This window comes from Lynx canadensis, chromosome B1 (assembly GCF_007474595.2).
Source record: "Lynx canadensis isolate LIC74 chromosome B1, mLynCan4.pri.v2, whole genome shotgun sequence".
NCBI lineage: Eukaryota > Metazoa > Chordata > Mammalia > Carnivora > Felidae > Lynx > Lynx canadensis.
Window position 1 is genome coordinate 74,305,349 of NC_044306.2, and position 24,767 is coordinate 74,330,115.

The 24,767-nt window shown below is 39.0% G+C and overlaps 1 protein-coding gene across 1 annotated transcript in view; it reads right to left on the reverse strand.

The window, feature by feature from the left end:
* Window positions 1–22,897, reverse strand: part of MND1 (meiotic nuclear divisions 1) — a 65,112-nt gene extending 42,215 nt beyond the window's left edge. The window contains exons 1-4 of the mRNA XM_030311894.1: window positions 22,858–22,897; window positions 16,320–16,385; window positions 14,368–14,425; window positions 11,033–11,181 (exon numbers count right to left, since the gene is read on the reverse strand). Of these exons, the coding sequence (XP_030167754.1) occupies window positions 11,033–11,181; window positions 14,368–14,425; window positions 16,320–16,385; window positions 22,858–22,860 (276 nt within the window). The 5' untranslated portion in view covers window positions 22,861–22,897. The remainder of the gene's footprint in view (window positions 1–11,032; window positions 11,182–14,367; window positions 14,426–16,319; window positions 16,386–22,857) is intronic.
* Between the last annotated feature and the right edge of the window lie 1,870 nt (window positions 22,898–24,767).

Below are 24,767 nucleotides of genomic sequence, written 5' to 3' on the forward strand. Positions count from 1 at the left end.
TTCCAGAACCAACCTAAATGTCTCCTTCCTTAACTGCAAAGGCTATCCTCAGCAGAACTAACTTTCACCCCTTTTTGTACTACCATCTTCTTCGGTAGAACACATATCACACCGTCCTGCAACGATTTGTGGATGTATGTGATGCATGTCCTCACTACACTGTGAGGTCTTGGGGACAGGAACTGCCTAATTTATCATTATGTCCCTCTCATCAGTCACAATGTCTGACATAGCAAGCATTCACTAAACATTTACTGAACTGAATGAATTTCAGTAGAAATAATGCCTATTTTTATTTAAAAGCATTTCAAAGTTGTCCACACAGCCCAATAGCGAACTGACTCTTTATTCACCCAGTTTTGGCAACAAAGAATTCTATACACTCATTTCTAAAAACTAGTTTAAAAAATAAATCTTTAAATTATCATAAGAGAATCTAGTAGTGCCTCCCAAATCCAGCTGTGTCCGAAATCTAGCTTAGTGTGGATTTCCCAATGTAATGCTTAACTGCTCCCAGAAAACATGTCTGCCAGACCTCTTCCACTAGAAATAAATGGGTTGCAAAATAGAATTTGGATGAAGAACTATGGAAGATCTTAGCAGAGCAAAATAATTTAAAAAAATAAAAAGGATAATTTCCATAATTCTGACCCCTTAATTTTAAAAATCAGTTAAAAACTGCTCCATAGACTAGTTGCAGCACTAATGGAATCCTCTGTATCAGTGAATGATCTCATTAGAACTAACTTCATATCCTTCATTTCCTTTAATTCTCACTCGCTCATCAAACACCTGTCATATGCCAAGAACTGCTGAGTCCTGAGGATGCAGGCTGACTAAGTGACAGGGTCAAGTAAACACCTGCAGCACAGGGTGGTGGACTGGAGACGCACTCAGGATGCTATGGCAGCAAAGAAAAGAAATACTCAAGTCAGAATGGGGAGTCCTAGAAGGATAGACAGGGCCACGGACACAAAAACAAAAGCATCTTGGAAACGGTATCCCTTTTGGGAAAAGATTTAAAAGTGTGCATTTTGAATCAGTAGTTTTAGAGTCGAATGATACAAAGTATGCAAAAGCTCAGCTATGGTAAGAATTTTATGTCCTCCCTCCAAAGTTCCTATATTGAAATCCTAACCCCAAAGGTAATGCTGATAACCTTAGGTAGGTAAGGCCTTTCGGAGGTGCTCACATCATGTGGGTGGAGCCCTCAAGAATAGGATTAGTGCCATACAAAGAGGCTCCAGAAAGTGCCCAAGCAATTAAACCATGTGAGGATACAATAAGAAGCCGGTGACCCGAAGAGTGCCTCCTATCTGAGCAGTTTCCAGAACTGTGAGAACAAATTTCTGTTGTTTATAAGCTCCCTAGTCTGTACTATTTTGTTATAGCAGCCTGAATGGGCTAAGACAAACTCTTCAAATGGTACCTGGCTAAGTGCTCAATGAATTTTGGCTGCCATTTCAACATCAGAATCAGTGGTCCCCTTGGTCCCCCTTGGGAATCCCCTCCATCCATCAAAATCTACTTAACCTGCAGCTCAAAATAATCATTTCTAAGAATTCTCTTTTAAGTATGTTGGATTTATAAAAATCTTACATCCTCTAAACTCATATAACTAGGACCCATAGAAAAGATAGTATTTGGCACTACTCTTACATAAACTGAAAGTTGATTATGTCTTTTCACAAAAAGTTAATTAACTATTTAAGGTATTTATCTTGCCTTACCAAGTACAGTGTAAATTATTCAACATGAAACACACATTCTATTATTTTCATACTGCCCAAACAACTTAGAACAGTGTGTGCACAGAGCAGGCATATAGTCCTATCTGTCAAAGCAGTTAATGCAACACCAAACAGTTGATGGCTTATGTGCCATCTTAGAAGATGTTAAAGAAAAACATAAATTATAACCATGAGGCTTTTAGACTGTCTTTAATAATGATAAATATATATAACCTAAAGGCAAGAGAGAAAAAAATGTTTCCTGATTTAATTTTCAGATCTACCACAAGAATGTCCATTCTCAAGAGATGAATACATTCCTGCACATAATTGGAATCACTGGTAGAACCAAAGCAGAACAAAATGAATGAATGAATGAATGAATGAATGAATGAGAGAGAGAGAAAGAAAGAAAGAAAGAAAGAAAGAAAGAAAGAAAGAAAGAAAGAAAGAGTGGGAGGGAGGAAAGAGGAAAATTTAGAGTTCCCTCACTCTGTCTAATCTGGAAGTCATTTAACAAGAAACTCAAAAGAAGTTAACCTCTCACTTTGGCAATATGCCAAATAAACTAATCCTTCAGTACAACCTTGAATTTGGAATCTGGTTCACTGTCACACTAAATAAGTACCTTCTATCTTTATATAAATCCTACCATCTCTTGAAGCATTTTTAATCTTACCATTCATTCATGAAACTAGCCATATTACACTTTCACTCTTAACTTTAGCACAGGTTACATATTTTCTTTTTTTTTCTTTTTTTTTTTTTTTTTTAATGTCTATTTATTCTTGAGAGATAGAGACAGAGCAAGAGCAGGGTTGGGGCAGAGAGAGACACAGAATCCGAAGCAGGCTCCAGGCTCTGAGCTATCAGCACAGAGCCCAACGCGGGGCTTGAACCCACAGACCGTGAGATCATGACCTAAGCCAAAGTCAGACACCTTAACCAACTGAGCCACCCAGGCATCCCACAAGTTCTTTCTTCTAAGGAACAAATCTTAACTTCTACAAACTACCTCCAGGATCTTGTAAAATGTTTTGCACGTAGGAGACCCTCAAATATTTGTTCTGACTGACCAAATAAACTTACAGTATATCGTGGATGAGTACTAATTTAGCTCAATCTGTTGGCTACCATAGACTGAGTACCTAGTACGCCAGGCTTTACATACATCGCTTAATCTGTATCACAACCCTTTGAAGTATCTCTCTATTTTACAAACTGGGAAACTGAGGCTTTAAAGAGCTAAAGAAAGTTTTCTAAGATCCTACAGCCAGTAAGAAGTAAAGCTGTGATTTCAATCCATGTCTGATTTCTAACTACTTCTCTTTCCATTGAGCCACATTGCTTCCCTAAAATGATAAGCGATCTCCAGAACCATGGTTGAGGGGCACAGAATGATACTGACGTGCCATCTCAAATTTTAGTTAAAGAATAAAGTAGGTTTAGGTCAGTGAAAAGGCACTAAGGCTTTTTGTTTTTGTTTTTTAATAACTATATACAGCAAATGTCAAGGGCTATCAACGTTTTACAAATGACATATCAAAATCATGTTTTTCGTTTACCTCTGGAGTGTTTAGAACAGAGGGTATAGGACTACTGCCTAGGTGTACATCTCTGACTTGACCTGATTTCTGAGCAGGTGTGTAAGATTAATCTTTGACCTCCAACTTGTCAATGGAGGTGGGGAGGGAGGGGTGTGTCACAAAATACATTTGATGCCAACTCTCAGACCTGTAGGAAGAGGGATATATTGACAGTAACTAATGAGAACATCCTATTCCTCGAACACTCAGAACAAACAGTGATATTAAGTTCACTTTTTGAAAATAGATTCACTGTACTAGAGATTCTTACTAGATCTCTTCTTTACTTCTCTTAAGGCTTGCCAAGCTCCCCCACTTGCTAAGTAGATATTATGCTAAATCCAGAGGCAAAGAAATAAAAAACGTACATTTGGCTGTTTTTTCCTCAAAGGTAAAGAGTTCCTCTGGCTCAAGAAGTCAACCAACAAATGTTTAATCAGCACCTGTTATGCCCAGTTTCAGGCACAAATAATTGCCCAGAAGAAGGTAAGATATACCCCCAAAACACAAACCATAAAGAAACAAATTGATAAACTGGCCTTCAACAAAATTAAAACCTTCTGTTCCTCAAAAACTAGTCAAGAGGATGAAAAGACAAATTGAAGACTGGTAGAAAAAAAGTTCAGAGAACATTTGTCTAGGAGGGGATTTGTACCCAGAATATACAGAGAATTGTCTAAACTCAATAATAAAAACCCAAGTTTTAAAAAAGGCAAAAAGAAATTTTTTTTTTTAAGTAAAAGATCTGTACTGACACTTTGTCAGTGAAGATTTATGGATGACAAATAAACACAGGCAAAGATGCTCAACATTATTAGTCACTGGGGAAACGGAAAAAAGCCACAATATCACTATATACTTATTAGAATGGGTATCATACCAAGTATTGACAAGGATGTGGAGAGACCAGGAACTCATACACTCCTGACTGGAATGTAAAATGGCACAACTATTTCAGAAAACAGTTTGGCAATCTCTTAAAAAGTTAAACATAAACTTGCCACATACAATCCAGCCATTCCATTCCTAGGTATTTACCCAATATAAATAAAAACATATGTCCCTACAAAAGCTTGTACACAAATATTTATAGCAGCTTTATTTCTAATAGCCCAAAACTAGAACACACAAAAGCCCCAAACGTCTATCAACAGCTAAACAGACTGTCATATACCCATACAATGGAACACCACTAAGCAATAAAAATAAATGAATAAGACAGCAACATGGATACATCTTTAAATAATTATGCTCAGTAAAAGAAGCCAGGAAAAAAGAATACATTACTGTATGATTCCATTTATATAAAGAACTCTTAGAAATATTTTTAAAAAATTAAAAAGAAGGGGGGGCGGACCTGGGTGGCTCAGTCGGTTAAATGTCCTACTTCGGATCAGGACATGATCTCACAGCTCTTGAGTTCGAGCCCCGCTCATCAGCCTCTGTGCTGACAGCTCAAAGCCTGGAACGTGCTTCAGATTCTGTGTCTCTCTTTCTCTCTCTCTCTTTCCGCTCCCCTCCCTGCCCCTGCCGTTCATGCTCGCTCGCTCTCTCTCAAAAATAAACACTAAAAAAATTTTTCTTAACTCTTGGAAATATAGTGACAGAAAGCAAATCAGTGGTTGCCTAGGGATGGGGGCAGGGGAAACAGTGCAGAGAAGTGAAGGGCAGGAGAGAAAGACTAAAAAGGGGAATAAAGAAACTTTTAGGGATGAAGGATATGCTCATTACCTTAACTGTAGTGATGGCTTCATGGATGTATACATATGCCAAAACTTGGCAATTTATAAACTTTAAATATGAGAAATTTTTGAATGTCAAATATTCTTCATTAAAGCAATTAAAAACTAATCAAGAAGACTTATACATATGAAAAGTTAAAAAAAAAATTTTAATCTGTGTATGTATCCTCTAAGATGGCCAAAATGATCCCTGCCCCTTGCTATTTATGCCCATTTGTAATCTCTGCTTGCAACTGGGCTGTATTTAATGACTTGTTTCATTAAAACACACTACAGCAGATGTAAAGAGATGTCACTTCCAAGATTAAGTTACAAAAAAACACAGTAGTGTCCTTCTGCCTTGGACTCTCCACATGCTTGCTCTGTGAACTGTCCTATGGAGAAGCCCAGGATATAAGGAATGAGGGAGGTCTCTGCCTAACAACTGTCAAGGAATTAAGGCCCTCAGTCCAACAGCCTTCAAAGGGCTAAATCCAATAACTATATGATTGAGTTTGGAAGTTAATCCTCTCCCAGATGAACCTTCTGATGAGTACGCAGCCCCAGCCAACTGTCAGACTACAACCTCATGTGAGACTCTGAGCCAGATGTACCTAACTAAACCATGTCTGGATTCCTGATCTACAGAAACTGTGAAATATCTATGTTTGTTTCTTTGAGCCACAAAATTTTGGAGTACACAGTTTGTTACAAAGTAAAAGACAACTAATAAAAAATCTAAGTCACATTTATATAAAAGAAAGTCTTCAAAGCAATTATATCCATTTAGAACACATTCAGCTACAGTAACAGAACATTTAACTAAAACTGGATTAAACAGTCCAGACGTGAGACAGTCCAAGGTTAGTGCAGCATTTCAAAATGCCACCAGAGACCCAAGCCCTTTCTATTCAGGCTCTGACATTAAGGGACAGGTCTCCATCCTAATGCATGTTATTGTAGGGTTACAGTATGATCTCATGTCCACTATGGAAAAGAAGGGGAAGGGATTTTGCCTTTATCAGGAAAGTAAACACTTTCCTACAAACCTCAGAGATACTCTTCCACTTATATCTCACTCATCAGAACTGTTTTCCATTGCCACCCTTAGTTGCAAAGGAGTGTGGGAAGATGAGCATTTTTTTTTTTTTTTAAGTAAGGCACACTGCTGCCTCAACAAAGTGTTTTGTTAGTAAAGAAGAAAGGGGCAGTGCTCATTACATAGGCAACCAGCAGTATGAGCCAAAGCAATACATTATATCATGGTAAAACCAAAAATATTACAGTTTGTTTAGAGAAGGCCAAACCTACTATAAGCTATGGGGCCTTGAGAAGGTTTCTGAAAAGAGAGATGTTTAGAATTTGGCTAAGTAGAAAGGAAGAGCAAGGGAATTCTCAAAGAGGATAAAGGAACAAAAAACCATGAAGACAGGAAAATGCAATAAGACCCGAAAGTATATTACCCTGTATAAAGTTTTAATTGTCATGATTAACTTTTCAAAAAATTGCTGAGTGACAAATATGCATGTTGTTTCCTAGCATGGAAAAAATGTGGCACCATGTTTAAAAGATAAAACATGGGTAAAGGATCTGAATAGGTATTTCCCTAAGGAAGATATACAAATGGCCCGTAAACACATGAAATGATGCTCAACATCACCAGTCACCAGGCAAATAGAAAGCAAAACCGTAACTAGATGCCACTTCACAACCACTAGGATGGCTAAAGTCAAAAAAGCCAGGTAATGATAAATTTCAGTAAGGATGTAGTAAAACTGGAAGCTTCATGCACTGTAAAAATGGAAACTGGTGAAGCCAAATTAGAAAGAAGTATGGAAGTTCTTCAAACAACTAATCATGTTGTCATATGACCCAGCAAATCACAAGAGAAATGAAAAAATGTCCACACAAAAACTTGTACATGAAAGTTTATAGCAACATTGCATATTAACAGCCAAAAGGTGAAAACAATCCAAATGGCCATTAACTGAGGAATGGATAAACAAAATGTGGTATATTCATAAAACGGAATATTATTTAGCCATAAAAAGGAATGAAGTACTTCTACTACAACATGGACAAACTTTGAAAACATTACGTTAAATTAAAGAAGCCAGTTGAGAATGATACACATGCTGTGATTCCACTCATATGAAATGTCCAGAACAAGAAAATTTACAAGAGACAGAAAGTAGCTTACTGGTTGCCTGTGGCTAAGGCAAGGATAAGTGGGCTTCGTCCACCTTGGTCCAAACCACCATTATTTCATAGCTGGATTATTTCAATAACTTAACCTACTTGGTTTCCCTGCTTCCATTCTTTGCCCACTAATGGATTCTGAGTGCCTAGGATAGTTATCACAGAAGACAGTAGGTATTCAATAATTTAGTTGTTATTATTCTGACTCCCAAGTCCTATGCTCTTTTCCAGTTTTTTTCTCCTGATTTATTTTGCAAATATCATGGTAGGAGAGACAGTGCTACTCAGCATTCAAACTACCTTCCTATTTTGGGGAACTGCTGGTACCAATAGGAGGCAGCTACCTCTCATCACAAAAACTGGAAATTCCATGGGACGCCTGGGTGGCTCAGTCAGTTAGGCATCCGACTCCTCTGATTTAGGTTCAGGTCATGATCCCATAGGTTTAGGAGATTGAGCCCTGCACTGGGCTCTGTGCTGATAACACAGAGCCTGCTTGGGATTCTCTCTCTCCCTCTCTTTCTCTGCCCCTCCCTCTGCACTCTCTCTCTCTCTCTCTCTCTCTCAAAACAAATAAATAAACTTTAAAAAAAAAAAAAGAGAGAAGAAGAAAGAAAGAAACTAGACACCCCAATTACTTATTTCACCAGTTCCCCTGGCAACTAGAGTGTGAGAATGTAACCCAGGCTTGGCCAGATCACAGGTACCTCCACAAAATGTGACTGGTAGCTGGGACAGAAGTTTTTTGAGGGATTTTTATGTTTGTTTTCTTTTCTTTGGCAGCAGCAACATCTGGTTCTTCAGCCTGAGTCAGAAGCACCAGTGGAATCATCTTCTGAGGTCAGCAATGTCAGTAGAGTTAGGTGCAGTGTTCATGGCTCTGGAGCAGCAGAATCCTCACCAGACAGGTTTCATGGTGCGACTTTGGCTGTGGTCTGGCTGTGTACCTTCCCTCAGTTCCTGCCTACTTTTAGAACTGGGTTTTCAGCCTTCCCAGTGATTCTGCAAATCCATCTTGTATCTTTCAACAAATTCCTTTTCTGCTAATGTCAGCCAGAGTTAATATGCATTGCTTATAGTTAAAAACAATGACTGACAGAGGGCTCCTTACAAACTAACTCTTTAACCTTCTTAAACCCATGAGCAACATTTTAAACAGTGGTATTTCAGGAGGATTTTCCTATGAAGAAATGTAATCTCACGTTACCTCCAAACAGAAATAAATTCATTTCCTTTACTATTCTTTTTTTTTTTTTTAACTTTATTTATTTATTTTGAGAGACAGAGTGTGTGTGGGGAAGGGACAGAGAGAGAGGGAGACAGAGAATCCCAAGCAGACTCCATGCTGCCAGCACAGAGCCCAACACAGAGCTCAGAACTCACGAAACCATGAGATCATGATCTGAGCTGAAACCAAGAGTCAGACACTTAATTGACTGAGCCACCCAGGCGCCCCTCCTTTACTATTCCTTTTTAAAAAAAGAAATTTTTTTTAACGTTTTTATTTTATTTTCTGAGAGACAGAGACAGAGTGCTAGTTGGGGAGGGGCAGAGAGAGAGGGAGACACAGGATCTGAAGCAGGCTCCAGGCTCTGAGCTGTCAGCACAGAGCCCAACGCGGGGCTCGAACTCATGAACCGTGAGATCATGACCTGAGCTGAAGTCGGATGCTTAACCCACTGAGCCACCCAGGCGCCCCCCTCCTTTACTATTCTTGATTAACTTTTCCTGGTCCTGTTATCTTCTCGAGAATCAGAATTCTTCCTCGCCTCACTCCAAAACAAGTCCATTGCCTATTTCCCTGAAGTTCCATTTCTTACCTACACTATAAATTCCACATGGTAATTCACCCCCTCAGTTGCATAAAAGAATAAAAAAATACTTCATTAAAATGTATTGGAATCTTGTAGTACAGACTAAATGCATGTTCTTGGAAACAATCAAGATTTCCTTTAATAGCTGAATGAATAAACAAACTACAGCACAACTATGAAATGGAATATTATTTAGCAATAAAAAGAAATGAGCTATCAAAAAAAAAATGAGCTATCAAGCCACCAAAAGACACGGAGGAAAGCTAAATATACATTACTAAGTGAAAGAAGCCAATCTGAAAAGGCTATAGACTGTACGATTCCAACAATATCATATTCTGGGAAAGGCAAACTACAGAACAGTAAAAATACCAGTGGTTGCTAGGAGTTAGGGGAGAGGGAAGGATGGAGGGATAACTCCAGCACAGGAGATTTTTAGGGCAGTAAAACTATTCTGGAATCCTGCATTCTGTATCCTGTAATTGTGCATATATAACATTTATGCATTTGTCAAAATTCACAGAATATGCAATATAAAATGTGAACCCTAATATATAGTATGGACTTTATTTAATAACAAGAGATCAATACTGACTCATCAATTATAACATGTACAACACTAACACAAAATGTAAATAATAGGGTAAATTTTGTGTTTGGTGGGGTGTAGGGGGTGGTACAGCTGTCCCCATTTTTCAAAAGTTCATGTTATACCACTTTGTTTTTATGAAAGACCTACATTAGTACCTATTTTTGCTGAGAGAAATCTGAAGGGTATTTTGCTTTTACAAAAAAAAGATAAAAAGCAAAAAGAGTGTTCAGCATTCATTTTGCAGCAAGCCCTTATGGAGGCAGCGTGCACCCAGAGCCGTGAGAGTGGCCCCAAGCTCCTTCCCTGGGAACTATACTCAGCATGTCAGCATCAAGCTCCATAGCATAGAACTGTGTCTATGAGCATTTGTGCTTTACTTTGATGTATTTTGTGCATCCATTAGCAAGATGTGCCCTAAGGTATCAGAAAAGCCTAAGAAAGGTTACTTTTGGGGTCTAAAATCACTCAAAGATTTTTTCCATATAGGTTAATGGTAATTGCTTTTTTGCTTCACACCATTTTAGCTCACAAAAAGTTTCATAGGAATACTCCACTTTCAGATGGTGGGAGAAAACTATACAGCTGACCACTGAACAATGCAGAAGTTAGGGGCAACCCTCATGCAATCAAAAATCCATATACAACTTTTGACTCCTGGGTGGCTCAGTTGATTTAGCCTCCGACTCTTGGTTTCAGCTCAGGTCATGATCCAAGGGTTGTGGGATCCAGCCCCACATCGGGCTCTGTGCTGAACATGGAATCTGCTTGAAATTCTCTCTCTCTCTCTCTCTCTCTCTCTCTCTCTCTCTCTCTCTCTCTCCCCCTCTCCCTCTCCCTCACTAGTGCTCTCTGTCTCAAAAAAAAAAAAAAAAAAAAAAAAAAAGTAAGTGCTAATAGCCCACTGTTGACCAGAAGCCTTACCAATAACATAAATAGTTGATTAACACATATTTTTTATGCTATCATATACTGTATTCTTACAATAAAGTAAGTTAGGGAAAAGTAAATGTAGATAATTATAAGAAAAAGAAAATACATTTACAGTACCATATGTATAAAAAAAAATCCACGTATACGTGAACTCATGAGGTTTAAACCCATGTTGTTAAAGGGTCAACCACATTTGGGAACTCTCTGTACCTCCCCACCCCTTTTTCTGTAACCCTAAAAGGAACTAAAATATTATAAAATAATATCATGATGTGGGAAGATGAAGGTTAAAACATTCTAAGATCCTTGTACTGTTTGGAAGAAAGAGATGTTGATTATCTCTAGACTTTGAATCAAATAATGCATGTTAAAAATTTAATGGAAACCACATAAGATGAAATAAAAACAAATTTCTTTCTTACAAAGCAAATCTGTAATTTTTTTAAGTGTGGTGGCTTACCTGAGACTCCAGAACCTCCAGCTTGCGTTTCCTTGCATGAAGAGCTTTACTTGGAAAAGCCCAATAATAATTAGACGTTCCAATCCTCTCACAATCAACCATACCGTCATCAACTAAGCTTTGAAGGACTTCTTTTACTGACATAGCAGCTAAAAGAGAGAATTTTTAAAGACTACATTAAGACACATCCTATACAATTAAAAGGCTAAAAACTAGGAAAATACATGCAATAAGTATTACAGAAGGGGTACTTAACAAAGGAGCTTTTAAAAATAAAAATAAAATACTACAATGGAAAAACAGAAGTACATCAATGAACAAAAACAAAATATACACAGTCAATAAACAAAAATGTTTAACCCCACTAATAACTGAAGAAAGCAAAATAAAGCAATGACATATGATTTCTTGACTACAATATCATAAAAGATTTAGGGTAATGAGTACCCTCATCATGGGTAGAGAATATGACAATATATATTGAAAACCTTAGATTTATGCATACCTTTTATGTAGAAATTCCACTATTTTAAATTCAGCCAAAGAAAATGACAGACAAGCATAAGGATGCTTGTCAAAGCACTGTTTTCAATAGCAAAAAACTGGAAACCAATCCAATAACTGGACTTGTAATATTGTGGGGCGCCTGAGTGGCATAGTCGATTAAGCGTCTGGCTCTTGATTTCGGCTCAAGTCATGATCTCACGGTTTGTGAGTTTGAGCCCTGCATGGGGCTCTGTGCTAAACTGCAGAGCCTCCTTGGGATTTTTCTCCCTCTCTCTCGGCCCCTCCTCCACTTGCTCTCTGTCTCTCTCTCTCAAAATAAATAAAAACAACTTAGAAAAAAAAGCATTTATTGTGACAGGATACTATACAATCATTAAATTTATGTTATAAAATATTTAATGGCATGGATATATATATATACATTCAAAATGTGTATAAAATATAAAAAAATAAAGTTAAAATATGTACTAATGTGACAGAAGTTATCTTTAAGAGGCAATTTTTATTTCCTCTTTTTGTTCATTTTTCTTATTTTTTCCAACAATGAACATGTTTTGCCTTCTTTGCTAAGAAAACTAACAAAAGAAAAAAAAACTTGTGAAAAATTAAACAATAAAACAATAAACTGAATATTACGGTTAAGGGTAAGATAAAAAATCAGAAAGTTTTCAAAAGTAGCATATAAAAATGTAAAGTCAAATATGACTTTATTTGAAATTCATGAACAATTCTTACTTTCTATTAAGTAAAATGTACTGAGAAATTATCCATATTTTTATGTCCACTTTAATTTTTTCTACAGATTCCTAAATATAATAAAATCTATTAGAAAACTAAAGATTCAATAAATTTAAAAAAAAATCGACACCGAATGTGCAAAACATCCAACCTCACTCGTAAAGAAATACGAAGTGAAACGAAATGTCAACGATTCTAAAAATGAAAACACAATTCTGAGAAATGAATGTGAATATAATTTGGAATAGCCTTTCCTGAAGGCACTTTGAGAATATGTATTAAATGTCTAAAACTACACAAGTCTCTATTTTCCACTCTATTTCTAGGAGCATTTCCTAATGAAGTGATAGGAGATGTGGGGGAGGAAAAAAAAGTATGGGTAAGGAGAGAAAGGGATGAATAGGTGGAGCACATTGAGATTTTAGGGCAGTAATAAAATCCTCTGCGTGACACGATAATGATGGATCCGTGTCATTATACACTTGTCCAAACTCACAGAATGCAATGCAAACCATGGACTTTGGGGATTAGGATGTGTCAGCTGTAACAAACGGACCACTGATGAGTGATGCTGACAGCAGGAGAAGCTTTACATGTGGGGGAGCAGGAAGCATATGGGATATCTCTGTACCTTCCACTCAATTCTGCTATGACCCTAAAACTGCCCTAAAAAATCACGTTTTTAGAAAAAAATTCATAGATAGTATGTTACACATTAATTTTAGCAGCAAAGTTTGTGAACAACCTAGGTGTTCAACAAAAGGTAACAAGCTAAGCAAATTAGGGTATAGTGGGTGGTCACAGAATGAAACATTAGGAGATGCAGATGTTGTGCATCTTTTTTTTTTTTTTTAAGTTTATTTATTTATTTTGAGAGACAGAGGAAAAAAGGGAATCTGGGGCTGACAGCACAGAGCCCCACGAGGGGCTCAATCCCATGCACTGTGAGATCATGACCTGAACAGAAATCAAGAGTCAGCCACTTAACCAACTGAGCCACCCAGGCACCCCACATCATTCTTTAAGCAAATGACATAATGAAATATAGATGACATAATGTTATATGAAAAATGCATGAACACAAAACTGCATATACAGGACAGTTCCCTCAAAAAAAAAAAAAAAAAAGACAGATACATACATACATACACAAATAGAACCAAAGAATAAGACACCAAAATAACACCAAAATGTTAACAGTGGTGATCCCAGAATAGAGGGCTTATGAACAATTTTTACTTATAAACATGTATAGCTTATACAATGAAAATAAGATTTAAATACATATATATACATATATATGTGTGTATGTCTATATATATGTATATATATATATAGACACACACACACACACACACACACACACCATATATAGGGGGTTTAACAGTGACCCTTCAAAAGATAACCCCCAAATCCTGTGAATGTGACCTGATTTGGAAAAAGGGTCTGTATAGATGCAGTTAAGGATCACAGATGAAATCATCCATGTTTTAGGGTGGTATGGCCCAAATCCAATGACATATGTCCTTATAAGAGATAGAAATGGAGAAAATAAAAGGGAAGTCTACGTAAAAACGAGGCAGAGATTAGAACAATGTGTCTATAAGCCAAGTACTGCTGACAGCCACCAGAAGCCAGGAGAGAAGCAGGAGACAGATTCTCCTTCAGAACCTCCAGAAAGAACCAACCCTACCAATACCCTGATTTTAGACTTCTGGCTTCCAAACTTTGAAAGAATAAATTCTACTGTGTTAAGCTACCAAGTTTGTGGTAATTTGTTACAAAAGCTTAGAAAACCACTACACCATGTAAAGATATGAAGTCACATTTAACAAATACAAGAACATAAATGAAATGTTTACTTCTCTTGAAATATACCTATAAATAAATAAATGTGTGCATGCATGTTTGTATAGGTATGCGTGCGTATTCCATTTTAATTTTCCTAAAGCAGATACTCCAAACACAAGAATCATGGCCACAGCCCAAAGACATCATGTAAGGACTTTTATAAACATTCTTCACCTGTAGAAATTTATGTTTTCATAAAGTGAAAGACTGTTACAGAAGTCTTAAAAAGGCATACTCACTAATGCCTTTTTCTTTGGGAGCAATCTTCTCCATGTCTTTTAATTGAAACACATCTTTCTGTTTAAAAGAGTTTAAAAAAAGATGAAAAACATATATTTATTTTCTACTATATATTCATATTTACCATAACTATATTAATAAAACTTTGTACTAAAAGTTGTGTCTGGTAATGAACAGTGTGACAGAATCAAGCATTTTAGAGCCAGAACAAACTGCAATTGTCTTGTTTGATACCTTCAACAGAATTTAAAAAGGGACAAATTTTGCATGAACATTCAATTCTTTAAAGTAACTGAAGATCAAAATGTAAAGAATATCTTCCCATCGAGGTATAAAGACTACTTACAATGAATCATTTAACATGAAATAATCACCTTCTCTGACACTGTGATTTTAAGAAAACAGTGATTTGCTTAGCATGCATCGTACGTCACAGATTTAGCAGTTTTAACTAAAAGTAAAACAGACAACTGACGGGCGTCTACTTGAGATTCTCTCTTTCCCTCTGCCCCTCTCCCCAGCTTGCATGCGTGCACGCTCCCTCTCAAAAAAAAAACAAAGAAAACAAAAAAAACTCAGTGACTAGTGAACTTCTGGAAGCTGCTCACACTCATTAATATGCTGTTATTAATTGAAGGCAGGGCTGAAAAGTTTTCAATCTGAAACAGCCAATTTTGATACTGAGAAAATGAACAATATCATAAAGGACAAAATAATTACCCTCACCACTCTCCCCAGCCTTCCACAGCCTAGTAAGAATGAAATCTACTTTTCTTGCTGAGACCACAGGAAAAATATTTTAACTGTGTACAAGTCATAATCCTCACATACAAATTTCATCAATTTATCTTTCTAATCATCATCATTAATATGATACTCTGTTCTGAATTGCCAATGACTTTTAGTAAGTCATTGAAGGGAGGTAACATTAGTAAAATTACACTTAGAAGGCAGTTTTTAAAATAAAGGTTCCCAGAGTGTTTTGCTTGTTTTACTGAGAATCTGAATTATCAAAATGAAAATGTCCTTATTAATTTCATATTCTATTTTGCCATTTTCTCTTATCTTCTTCACATCTGTACATAATGAAAGTAGCCAGTAGAATGTGGTCAGACTAGACTTTGAAGGTCCTATCAAGTATTAGGCTAAGACATAGGAAATTAGTGTTTTTTGTAGGTCTAAGATTTGGACTTGAACTGGAAGAAGAAAAAAAAAAGCTACTGTTGAGCAACATGGTAAAAAAACCAGCTTCTAGAGCCAGGTGCCTGGATTTAAATCCTGGCTCTACCACTTAGGACCTGAAACTTCAAACATATTTCCCGTTAGTGGCAGGCACAAATATCTGGAATAAATTAAGGAAGCCTACGATATGTAACACGATAGTCAGATTTATAAATGCAAAGAGGCAGCATTTAACACTGCCTAAAACCTAAAAATCAGATGATCCTCCCTGGATTTGAATCCTAGTGGTACTACCACTTTAATTTTTTGAGATCCAGGGCTGGTACCTTAGGCTGTGTCTCAGATGTCCTCATCTGTAGAATGAGAATCATAACAGTCCTGATAGCAAAGGATTAAAAAGGATGGAATCAGATAACCTACACCAAGCGCTCAGAGCAATGATTGGCACCGAGGAAGCACTCAGCTGATGTCAACAATTATCACTATTATTCCCAGGCAGAAAGGGGACACAATCAAATATATGCTTCAGAAAGATCATTTGGTGCCAGTGTGGTGTAGTAGGAGTGTGGACAGAAGTGAACATTGGGGTAGAGTTCTTTCATACTCCATAGCTTCACAGAAACTAAAAATGTTTGCATAATTTTATCCACTATTCAGGAAATTGATTAGCACTGATATTTAATAAAAAAAGGTACAGTTAACACTGAATGACATATACTTAAGGAGAAAATTACATAAAATACTAAAAATCTTAGAGAAAACAACTCACCGTCTCAAAAAATATTTCCATCATGCGGGCTCTCTTCTCCTCTGCACTCAGTCCCTTTTTCTTTGACTAAAGCACAAAAGTAAAAAAGTAGAAACTGCATTAAAAAAACAAAAAACAAACAAAAAAACACTGCATTCTAAAATAACGTGATCTGAAACGTCATCTGAAATGTTATGGTCTTGTCTGCCAATGAGTTTGATAACTCTCAGAGCCAGGCCTCAAGACCCATTTAAACTACTATATGCCAAGCCCTGTGGTAGGTGCTGCCAGTAAAATAACAAGTGTGATTGTGACAGAGCCTGGCAGTTTATAGAAATTTGATATTTATCAAATGATCCAATGATAAGTCCCTGTATTTACCTTCAAAGGACTTATAATCTCTCAAAGAAAATAGATGTAACTAACAAATGATGGAAGTACATTCACAAATTGCTACCAAGTACAGAATTGGGGAGGGTTGAGGGCTATCTAGGAAGGCTAGAGATGAAAAGGATTTTGGCAAGTTGAGAAATGGTGAGGTGTCCTGGGCAGACCACACAGAGCCATGATGTTATGGAAGTATGTGGAATGCATCAGAAAGCCAAGCACTCAGGGATGATTACTGCGTAGTGCATGTAGAGGGAGTGGCAGAGAAGGTGAGAAAGGTTGTCGGGGGCCAGATCACGGAAGGCTGACTGTCCAGCCAAAGAGAATGTATGTTATTCTTTCTAGACAATGAGAAGCTACTGGGTGAATTTCTAAAGCAGAAGAGTGACAAGATTAGAGTTACGTTTTAGTAAGATGGCATATAGTAGCATTGTGGAGGATAGGCTGGAGGAAGAAAAAAACCTATCCAAGTAGAAAACGGAAGCCTACTGAAGGTTTCTACTATTCTGTAACTATAGTTTAGCCAATTTAAAATTAAGATAATTAACACGTAACTAAAATGTCTGTTGATAATTCAATTTTATAATATATTGTATTTAGAACATATGAAGCTGAAATCCAAATTTTTTTAAAAAGCCAAATTCCCTCAATGCAAAGATTCACAGAAAATAACAAAAGAGAGAATCATGTCTAATAGAGAATTCCACACTAATGTTTTTTAAGTCATCTGAATCTTTCTCAAAAATCACACAGGATTATGAGGCAACATAAACAGTTTAGTAAGAAGTTTAAAACACTTTACACCACTTTAAAAAAGCAGACATTAAAAACAAACAAAGACTGAGTCTTTGCAACTAAATACTCCATTGGAAAATAAAAGCCTATAATAGACAGGGACAGGGATTTGAAATTGCCATCCTGAATACAAACCAGAGTCCATAAGTCTCTATTCTACTTGCAGAACCTAGAAACCCACTAACTGATTTTCACAGCAATAAAATTATCAGGTGTTCCTGGATGAACTGTATAGATAAAATAAGTAGGATTAATGTTGATATTTCACTTTTTTCTCTGTCTACTCTTGAACACTATAGTTCCCCCTAGGTTCTCTATTGATCCCCTCATGTCCTCACACTTTTCTTTGATCTTATCTGCTTTTATGGTTTTAACAAACACTTATGCTGAATCCTCCAATCGTAAATCGGTCTCTGAAGTATGCTCCTGAGCTACAATCTCATGTATCTACCTGCCTACTGGACAGACTTCAAACTCAGAGGGTTTCAACTGAACTCTTCTTCTCCCACATCTACTCCCCAAACCTGCTGTTCCAGGTCTTGAGCTCAGTTAGATACCTTGTCACCTAAGCCAGAGGCCTGGCAGTCGTCCCAGGTTCCTTCACCCCTCTTACTCTACATCAGACCAATCACCAAGTTCTGCCAATGTTAGTGCTTAACTATTCCTCAAATCTATCCAGTCTGCTCCATCCCTATAACCTCCACCTCGATTCAGGCCTTCATTATGTGTGCTGTCTCCTGCAACATTCCTGCAGGCCCCCTCGCCACACTTTGTCTCACCCTCTAAGTCCACATTCCACACTGCCAAGAAGCAAATCTAACTATGCCTCTCCTTGCTTTTTCAGTGTTTCCGAACCATCCAGAAGTATCCAATCATTCTACAAGGCCCTTTATCACCTGACCCCAATCTACCTCTCACAGATACCACTCCCCACATCAAATTTGACCATACCATGGAGAGTTAAGCCACTTGAGCTGTAATACAAAAATCAGATGGTCCCTGACTTTTTCAACTTTACCATAGTGTGAAAGTGATACATATTCAATAGAAACCATACTTCAAATTTTGAATCTGAATCTTTTCCCAGGCTAGTGATAGGAAGTACAATACTCTCATGAGGCTGGGCAGCCACACGACCATGACGGTACACAACCAATACACTTACAATCATTCTGTTTTTCACTTTCAGTACACTTTTCAATAAATTACATGAGATATTTAATACTTTACTATAAAATAGGCTTTGTCTTAGATGCTTTTGCCCAGCTATAGGCTAATGTATAAGTGTTCTGAGCATGTTTAAGGTAGGCTAGGCTAAGCTATGATGCTCCATAGGTTAGGTGTATTAAATGCATTTTTGACTTAATGATATTTTCAAATTACAGTGGGTTTATCAGGGTGTAACTCCATTGTGAGTTGAGGAAGATCTGTACTTGTAATTCTCCACTCACAGCATGCTCTTTCCCATTTTTATGTCTTTCACAAAATGTTCTAAAACACCTGTTCCTCTCTCCTATTCGAAACTCCAAAAAAAACCTCCTAAGGCTTAGTTTAAGCATTCTGTAAAAGAGCTTCCCTTGAGCTCACAGGACAGGCTGAGTGTCATCCCATGTGTTCCCAGAACACAACTTTATCAAATCAATTTGTATACTTGTCTTTCTCAGCAGACTGAAAACTTCAGAACATGCATTGCCCTTGCCTTCCTAGAGCTTAGTGCTAGGTTAGAGCAGACACAAAGGCCATCCCTTGACTTCAGGACCATGTATCCACAGCCCTAACTCTAAACTTTGAAACTGTTCAGGCTCCCAAACTCCACAACATCCTCTGCACTCCCATATATGACACAGGGTAAATTAATAATAAAGAATTCTGTGCTAACCATTTATGGCCTTTCCTGGAGAGATAAATCACAGAAATCTCAGGTGGGCAAGCTCCAAAAAACCATATAGATCTATTTGCTAAACCTGGAGTCAACAGCTGGCATTCAATACTGCTTTAATTAGCCTCCCTTCACACTGGCCTCAGCAGTATCAAAACAACCAAGCATGAAATCCACACCCAGTTAGAAGGCTCTTTTGGTTCATTTTTCTAGTCCAATGGGTTTCAAACTGCCATTAGAAGTATCTCAGGAGCTTTTCAAAAATACTGATACCAAGGCACATGCCATATGAACTGAATCAGAATCTCTGAGACCAGACCTTGGTCTGGGCATGCATATCTTACAAAGCCTCTCCAGGTGCTTTAACTCCCCAGGGTTGAGAACACTGCTCTTCTCACCCCAGAATCTAGCGACAGGTCAGGGGTACTGGGTGGCAGCGAGGATCCCTTTAGGACTAGTCTGTAGCTACATCAGTGGAAAACAGATCCAAAGCTTTAAATGGGTCCTAACATTTTGGTATTATTAAACAGCTCCTTGGAGAGACTCATGGACTCCACAACAATCTGCCCACCAGAAGCAGACAATGAGGAGAGTCTAGTGTCCTGGAGGCACACAGTTTTAGGAAAGTTCATATCAGTTCAGAAGCTATGAAAGTTACTCAAGAAATATGGATGAGCTGTATTATCCATTAACATTGTTTTCAGGCTAATTTACTCATCAGTCTCTTTTATGACTAGAAATAGTTTTTATTATTAACCACAGTAGGAGAGTATCATGGCCAGAATGAAAATAACTAACGTAAAAGGATACCATATTAATTCATATCTAGAAATTTCTCCAAAAAAAATCAACAAGGGCTTACTTAATAGTTAACATTAAAGAAAATCTGCTGACAACATAAGTTAGAGATATATTCAAATTAGTATATATATATATATATATAGGTATAGATATCTATCTATATATTCAAATAAAGATATATTCAATATATATATTCAAATATGTATATATATTCAAATTAGTAAGTAAGGGGACTCAAGACTTGACCTGAGGACAACAAAGCTTCCTGGTCAACTAACATATAGCTATCCCCACTTTTCAGAAGACTTACATTAGTACCTATTTTCACTAACCAAAAGAAATCCTAAGAGCATTTTCCCTTGTACGGAAAAAAGACAAAAAGTGAAGAACCAGTGTTCAGCGTTTGGTTTAGGAATGGCTCCACCAAGCTCCTTCCCTGGGAACTACATTCAGCATCTCAAGCATAAGCCACCACAGTTTTGAACTGTGTCTATGAGTAGCTGCACTGGCAAGATGTATCCTAGGGTATGTGAAAAGCCTAAGAGGGTTTTTTTTTTTTTTAGGTCTCAGAAATGCTCAAAGATTTTTTTTTCCCAGGCGCCTGGGTGGCTCAGTCGGTTAAGCGGCCGACTTCGGCTCAGGTCATGATCTCACTGTCCGTGAGTTTGAGCCCTACGTCGGGCTCTGTGCTGACAGCTCAGAGCCTGGAGCCTGTTTCAGATTCTGTGTCTCCCTCTCTCTGACCCTCCCCTGTTCATGCTCTGTCTCTCCCTGTCTCAAAAATAAATAAAATGTTAAAAAAAATTTTTAAAGAAAAATTTTTTTTCCATACAAATTAATAATTGCTGCTGCTGCTTCCCCTTACATCATTTCAGATGACAAAAGGCTTCATAGGAACACTACTCTTTCAAAGAAGGGGGGAAACCTGTATTTTAAACCACTTAAAAAGCCATACATCTAAGGAACCTTCTCCAATTAGGAGTTACAGATTCCCAAAATCAGCTCTGTTTACCAATTACAATACAACTTTGAAAAATTAAAAGCAGATGATATCTGTTGCCCTCAGAAGTGGCAGAGTACGTTACATCTCTCCAATTCCAAATATATGCCTGTACTTGTTTACCCACCAAGCCCAACCGAATCAAAACAAACTGGGATTAATCCACCATCAGGAAAGGGAACAAAACTTTGTCTTTGATCAACATAACACTAAACGTACTTCCTGAGCATACATTTAAAAAATAGGATGTATCTCCAAGTTTTATTCTATTTCATGTTTCTCCATTATCAGAGGTAAGCATCTGGAAATAGTTAACAGCATTATTACCATTTAGAATCAGAAGGTGATTCGTATGTAAGGAGACATTAGGTAAAAGGATAAAGTTAATGCATTTGTGCTGCATAGCTCTCAATGGTCAGTTGTGTTAGGCCAGTAACACTACTGAGAAATACACTACCACACAGCATGGGTAACAGATTGAAGTGTGCTCCTGTTTGGCTTCTGAGATCGTTTTATGCCCAGGTGGCTGCGTTGTTAGTTTAACCACAAAGAAGCCGTTATCAGTTGTAATTACATCTGGACAAGTATCTTCAAATAAGTACCATACAACCTAGATCCTTGCCCAGCAAAATAACGGCCACTTAACTAAATTAAGATATTAAAATCTTAGATTCATTTAATTAGATGTTGATTCTCTGCCAACAGAGGCAGAAAAAAAATGACATGAAACTGAAGTTTATGGAAATGATTTGATGAGGGGCTTCTGGGTGGCTCAGTCGGTTGGGCCTCCAGCTCTTAATTTCGGCTCAGGTCATGATCCGGGGGTCTTAGGATCAGGCCCCGCCACCGGCCCTGAGCTGAGCATAGAGCCTACTTGGGATTCTCGCTTTCTCTCCCTCACTCTAACCCTCTCCCCCGCTCGCGCTCTCTCTCTCAAATTAAAAAAAAATTTTTTTTTTTTTTTAATGATTGGACGAGCTAAAAGACATTAAATTCACAAAGATACAAGCACGCCTTGGAATCTTACCAGGACTTAACCTACCATGGTATGCAGGGAAGGCTAACTCAGCGCAGTGCTTCCCTAATAAACGGACTAACTCCTTACCAACCAGCAGTTCAGAGCACAAAAGGACATCGATTCCAGCCCTTTGGTAAAAGAACAACGGATTTTCAAAGAAATCTTACTGGCATAAAGTGAAGATTCGTTTCTTCTGAAACCGTGAGCCACTCAGAAACGTGCTCTACAAACCATGATACATAGCACTCGTCTAGGACCCAAGATGCCGGCTCGCTCGCACCTTTCCCGGTTCTTCCTAAGAGGCTGCACCTTTGGCAGCAGAATCCGGGGAGCCTGGTGCAATGGTTCTGAAGCGACTCGTGCTTTGGACAGGTCGCTAAGTTTGTGAGACACTCGGGTCACTTTCGCGAACGCCTCCGGATTTTAACCTAACCCGCCTTGGAAGGCTCTGGGGACAGCGCGGGGCGCGCAAGGGCGGGAAGGCGGCTGACGCCCCGCGGCGTAGGGGTAGCAGGCCCGGGGCCACGCCTCAGCCTCTGGGCTCCGGCCGCGTCGACCTGGCGGCCCCTCCATGGGAGCCAAGCCCCCGAAGCCCCGCCGGGGCCTCAAGCTGCCGAGGAGCTCCGCCGCCTCGAGAGTGGGAAGGAGCGGGACGTTGGAGCTCGGCCTCAGTTCTTACCATAGCGGATCTTCCGAAGGCTGGGCCTGCGCGAAGCGAGGGGCGGGGCGGGACTAGACGGGTTTGATTTTGGCGCGGACACGGCCAGGGGGCGGAGCAGCGACCAGGAAGAGGTGGGACGGGAGCCGACCTCCGCTCCAACGGTGCGCGGCGACCCCTGGCGGCTCGGCGGAGCGGCCGGCCGGAGAGGGGCGGGGTCGGCCAGGGTGCTGCTTGGGCTGGCCTCTCCGCGCTCCTGCCTCTGCTCTCATGATGTAGAATGTGACTCCTTTTTTTAGAAAGTCTTAAGCCCTCACTTTAGGGCACGTTTTCCTCGCGCTGCAGAAACCCGGCCTAAAGTTGGCCTTAAAAAATAGAGGCGGTTTGGCTGTCGAGGAAGGAAGCGCTGCCCCCATCCACCCGGATTTGCCCAGCCTGAGGCAGACTTTGTTCTCTCCTAATTTTACCCCTCTTCGTTGCAGCTCTCTTCAGTGTTTTCCCAGTTCTTAAATATCGCTTTGTGTTGTCTGTTTTCCCCTTAGGTTTATTTGTTTTAAATAAACAAAATAATGAGCTTCAAATGAGAGCTGTGGAAAAGCTGCTACCTCACGACCTGAAAATACATGAATATTCAGGTCCGAAGCTCGGGTGTGTAAGCCTAAAGGCGCTACAAAATTAACTCAGACTTATCAGTTATTTTGAAAATTATTGTACGTTATTTTGAACCATTTTAAAGTACAGTAATTTTACCGAAAACATAGAGTGGCATCTAAAGTGAGAATTTTTTTATCTCTTATTGCTTCTTTAAGAAACAGAAGCAAAGACGGGGCACCGGGTGGCTCAGTCGGTTGAGCTTTGGGCTCAGGTCGTGATGTCGCAGCTCGTGAGTTCGAGCCCTGCGTCGGGCTCTGTGCTGAGCGCTCAGAGCCTGGAGCCTGCTTCGGATTCTGTGTCTCCCTCTCTCTCTGCCCCTAACCCACTCGCATTCTGTCTCTGTCTCTCTCAAAAATAAATAAACAGGGGCGCCTGGGTGGCTCAGTTGGTTGAGCGACTGACTTCGGCTCAGGTCACGATCTCGTGGTTTGTGAGTTCGAGCCCCTCATCAGCCTCTGTGCTAACAGCTCAGATCCTGAAGCCTGATTCAGATTCTGTGTCTTCCCCTCTCTCTGCCCCTCCCCTGCTCACGCTCAGTGTCTCTCTCTCTCTCAATAATAAATAAACGTTAAAAATTTTTAAAAAAATAGGGGTGCCTGGGTGGCTCAGTCGGTTAAGCGGCCGACTTCAGCCCAGGTCATGATCTCGCAGCCTGTGAGTTCGAGCCCCGTGTGGGGCTCTGTGCTGACAGCTCAGAGCCTGGAGCCTGTTTCGGATTCTGTGTCTCCCTCTCTCTCTGACCCTCCCCCATTCATGTTTTGTCTCTCTCTGTCTCAAAAATAAATAAACGTTAAAAAAAAAATTAAAAATTTTTTTTTTAAATAATAAACATTAATTTTTTTTTATTTTTTTTTTAAGAAACAGAAGCAAGGAGCACCTGAGTGGTTCAGTGGGTTGAGTTTCTGACTCTTGATCTCCACTCAGGTCATGATCTCACAGTTTGTGGGTTCGAGATCTGAGCATGCATAGGATTCTCTCTCATCTCCTTCTCTCTGCCCCATCCCTGTTCACACACTCTCTCTCTCTCAAAATAAATAAGCACTGGGGCGCCTGGGTGGCGCAGTCGGTTAAGCATCCGACTTCAGCCAGGTCACGATCTCGCGGTCCGTGAGTTCGAGCCCCGCGTCGGGCTCTGGGCTGATGGCTCAGAGCCTGGAGCCTGTTTCCGATTCTGTGTCTCCCTCTCTCTCTGCCCCTCCCCCGTTCATGCTCTGTCTCTCTCTGTCCCAAAAATAAATAAACGTTAAAAAAAAAATTTAAAAAAAAAAATAAATAAG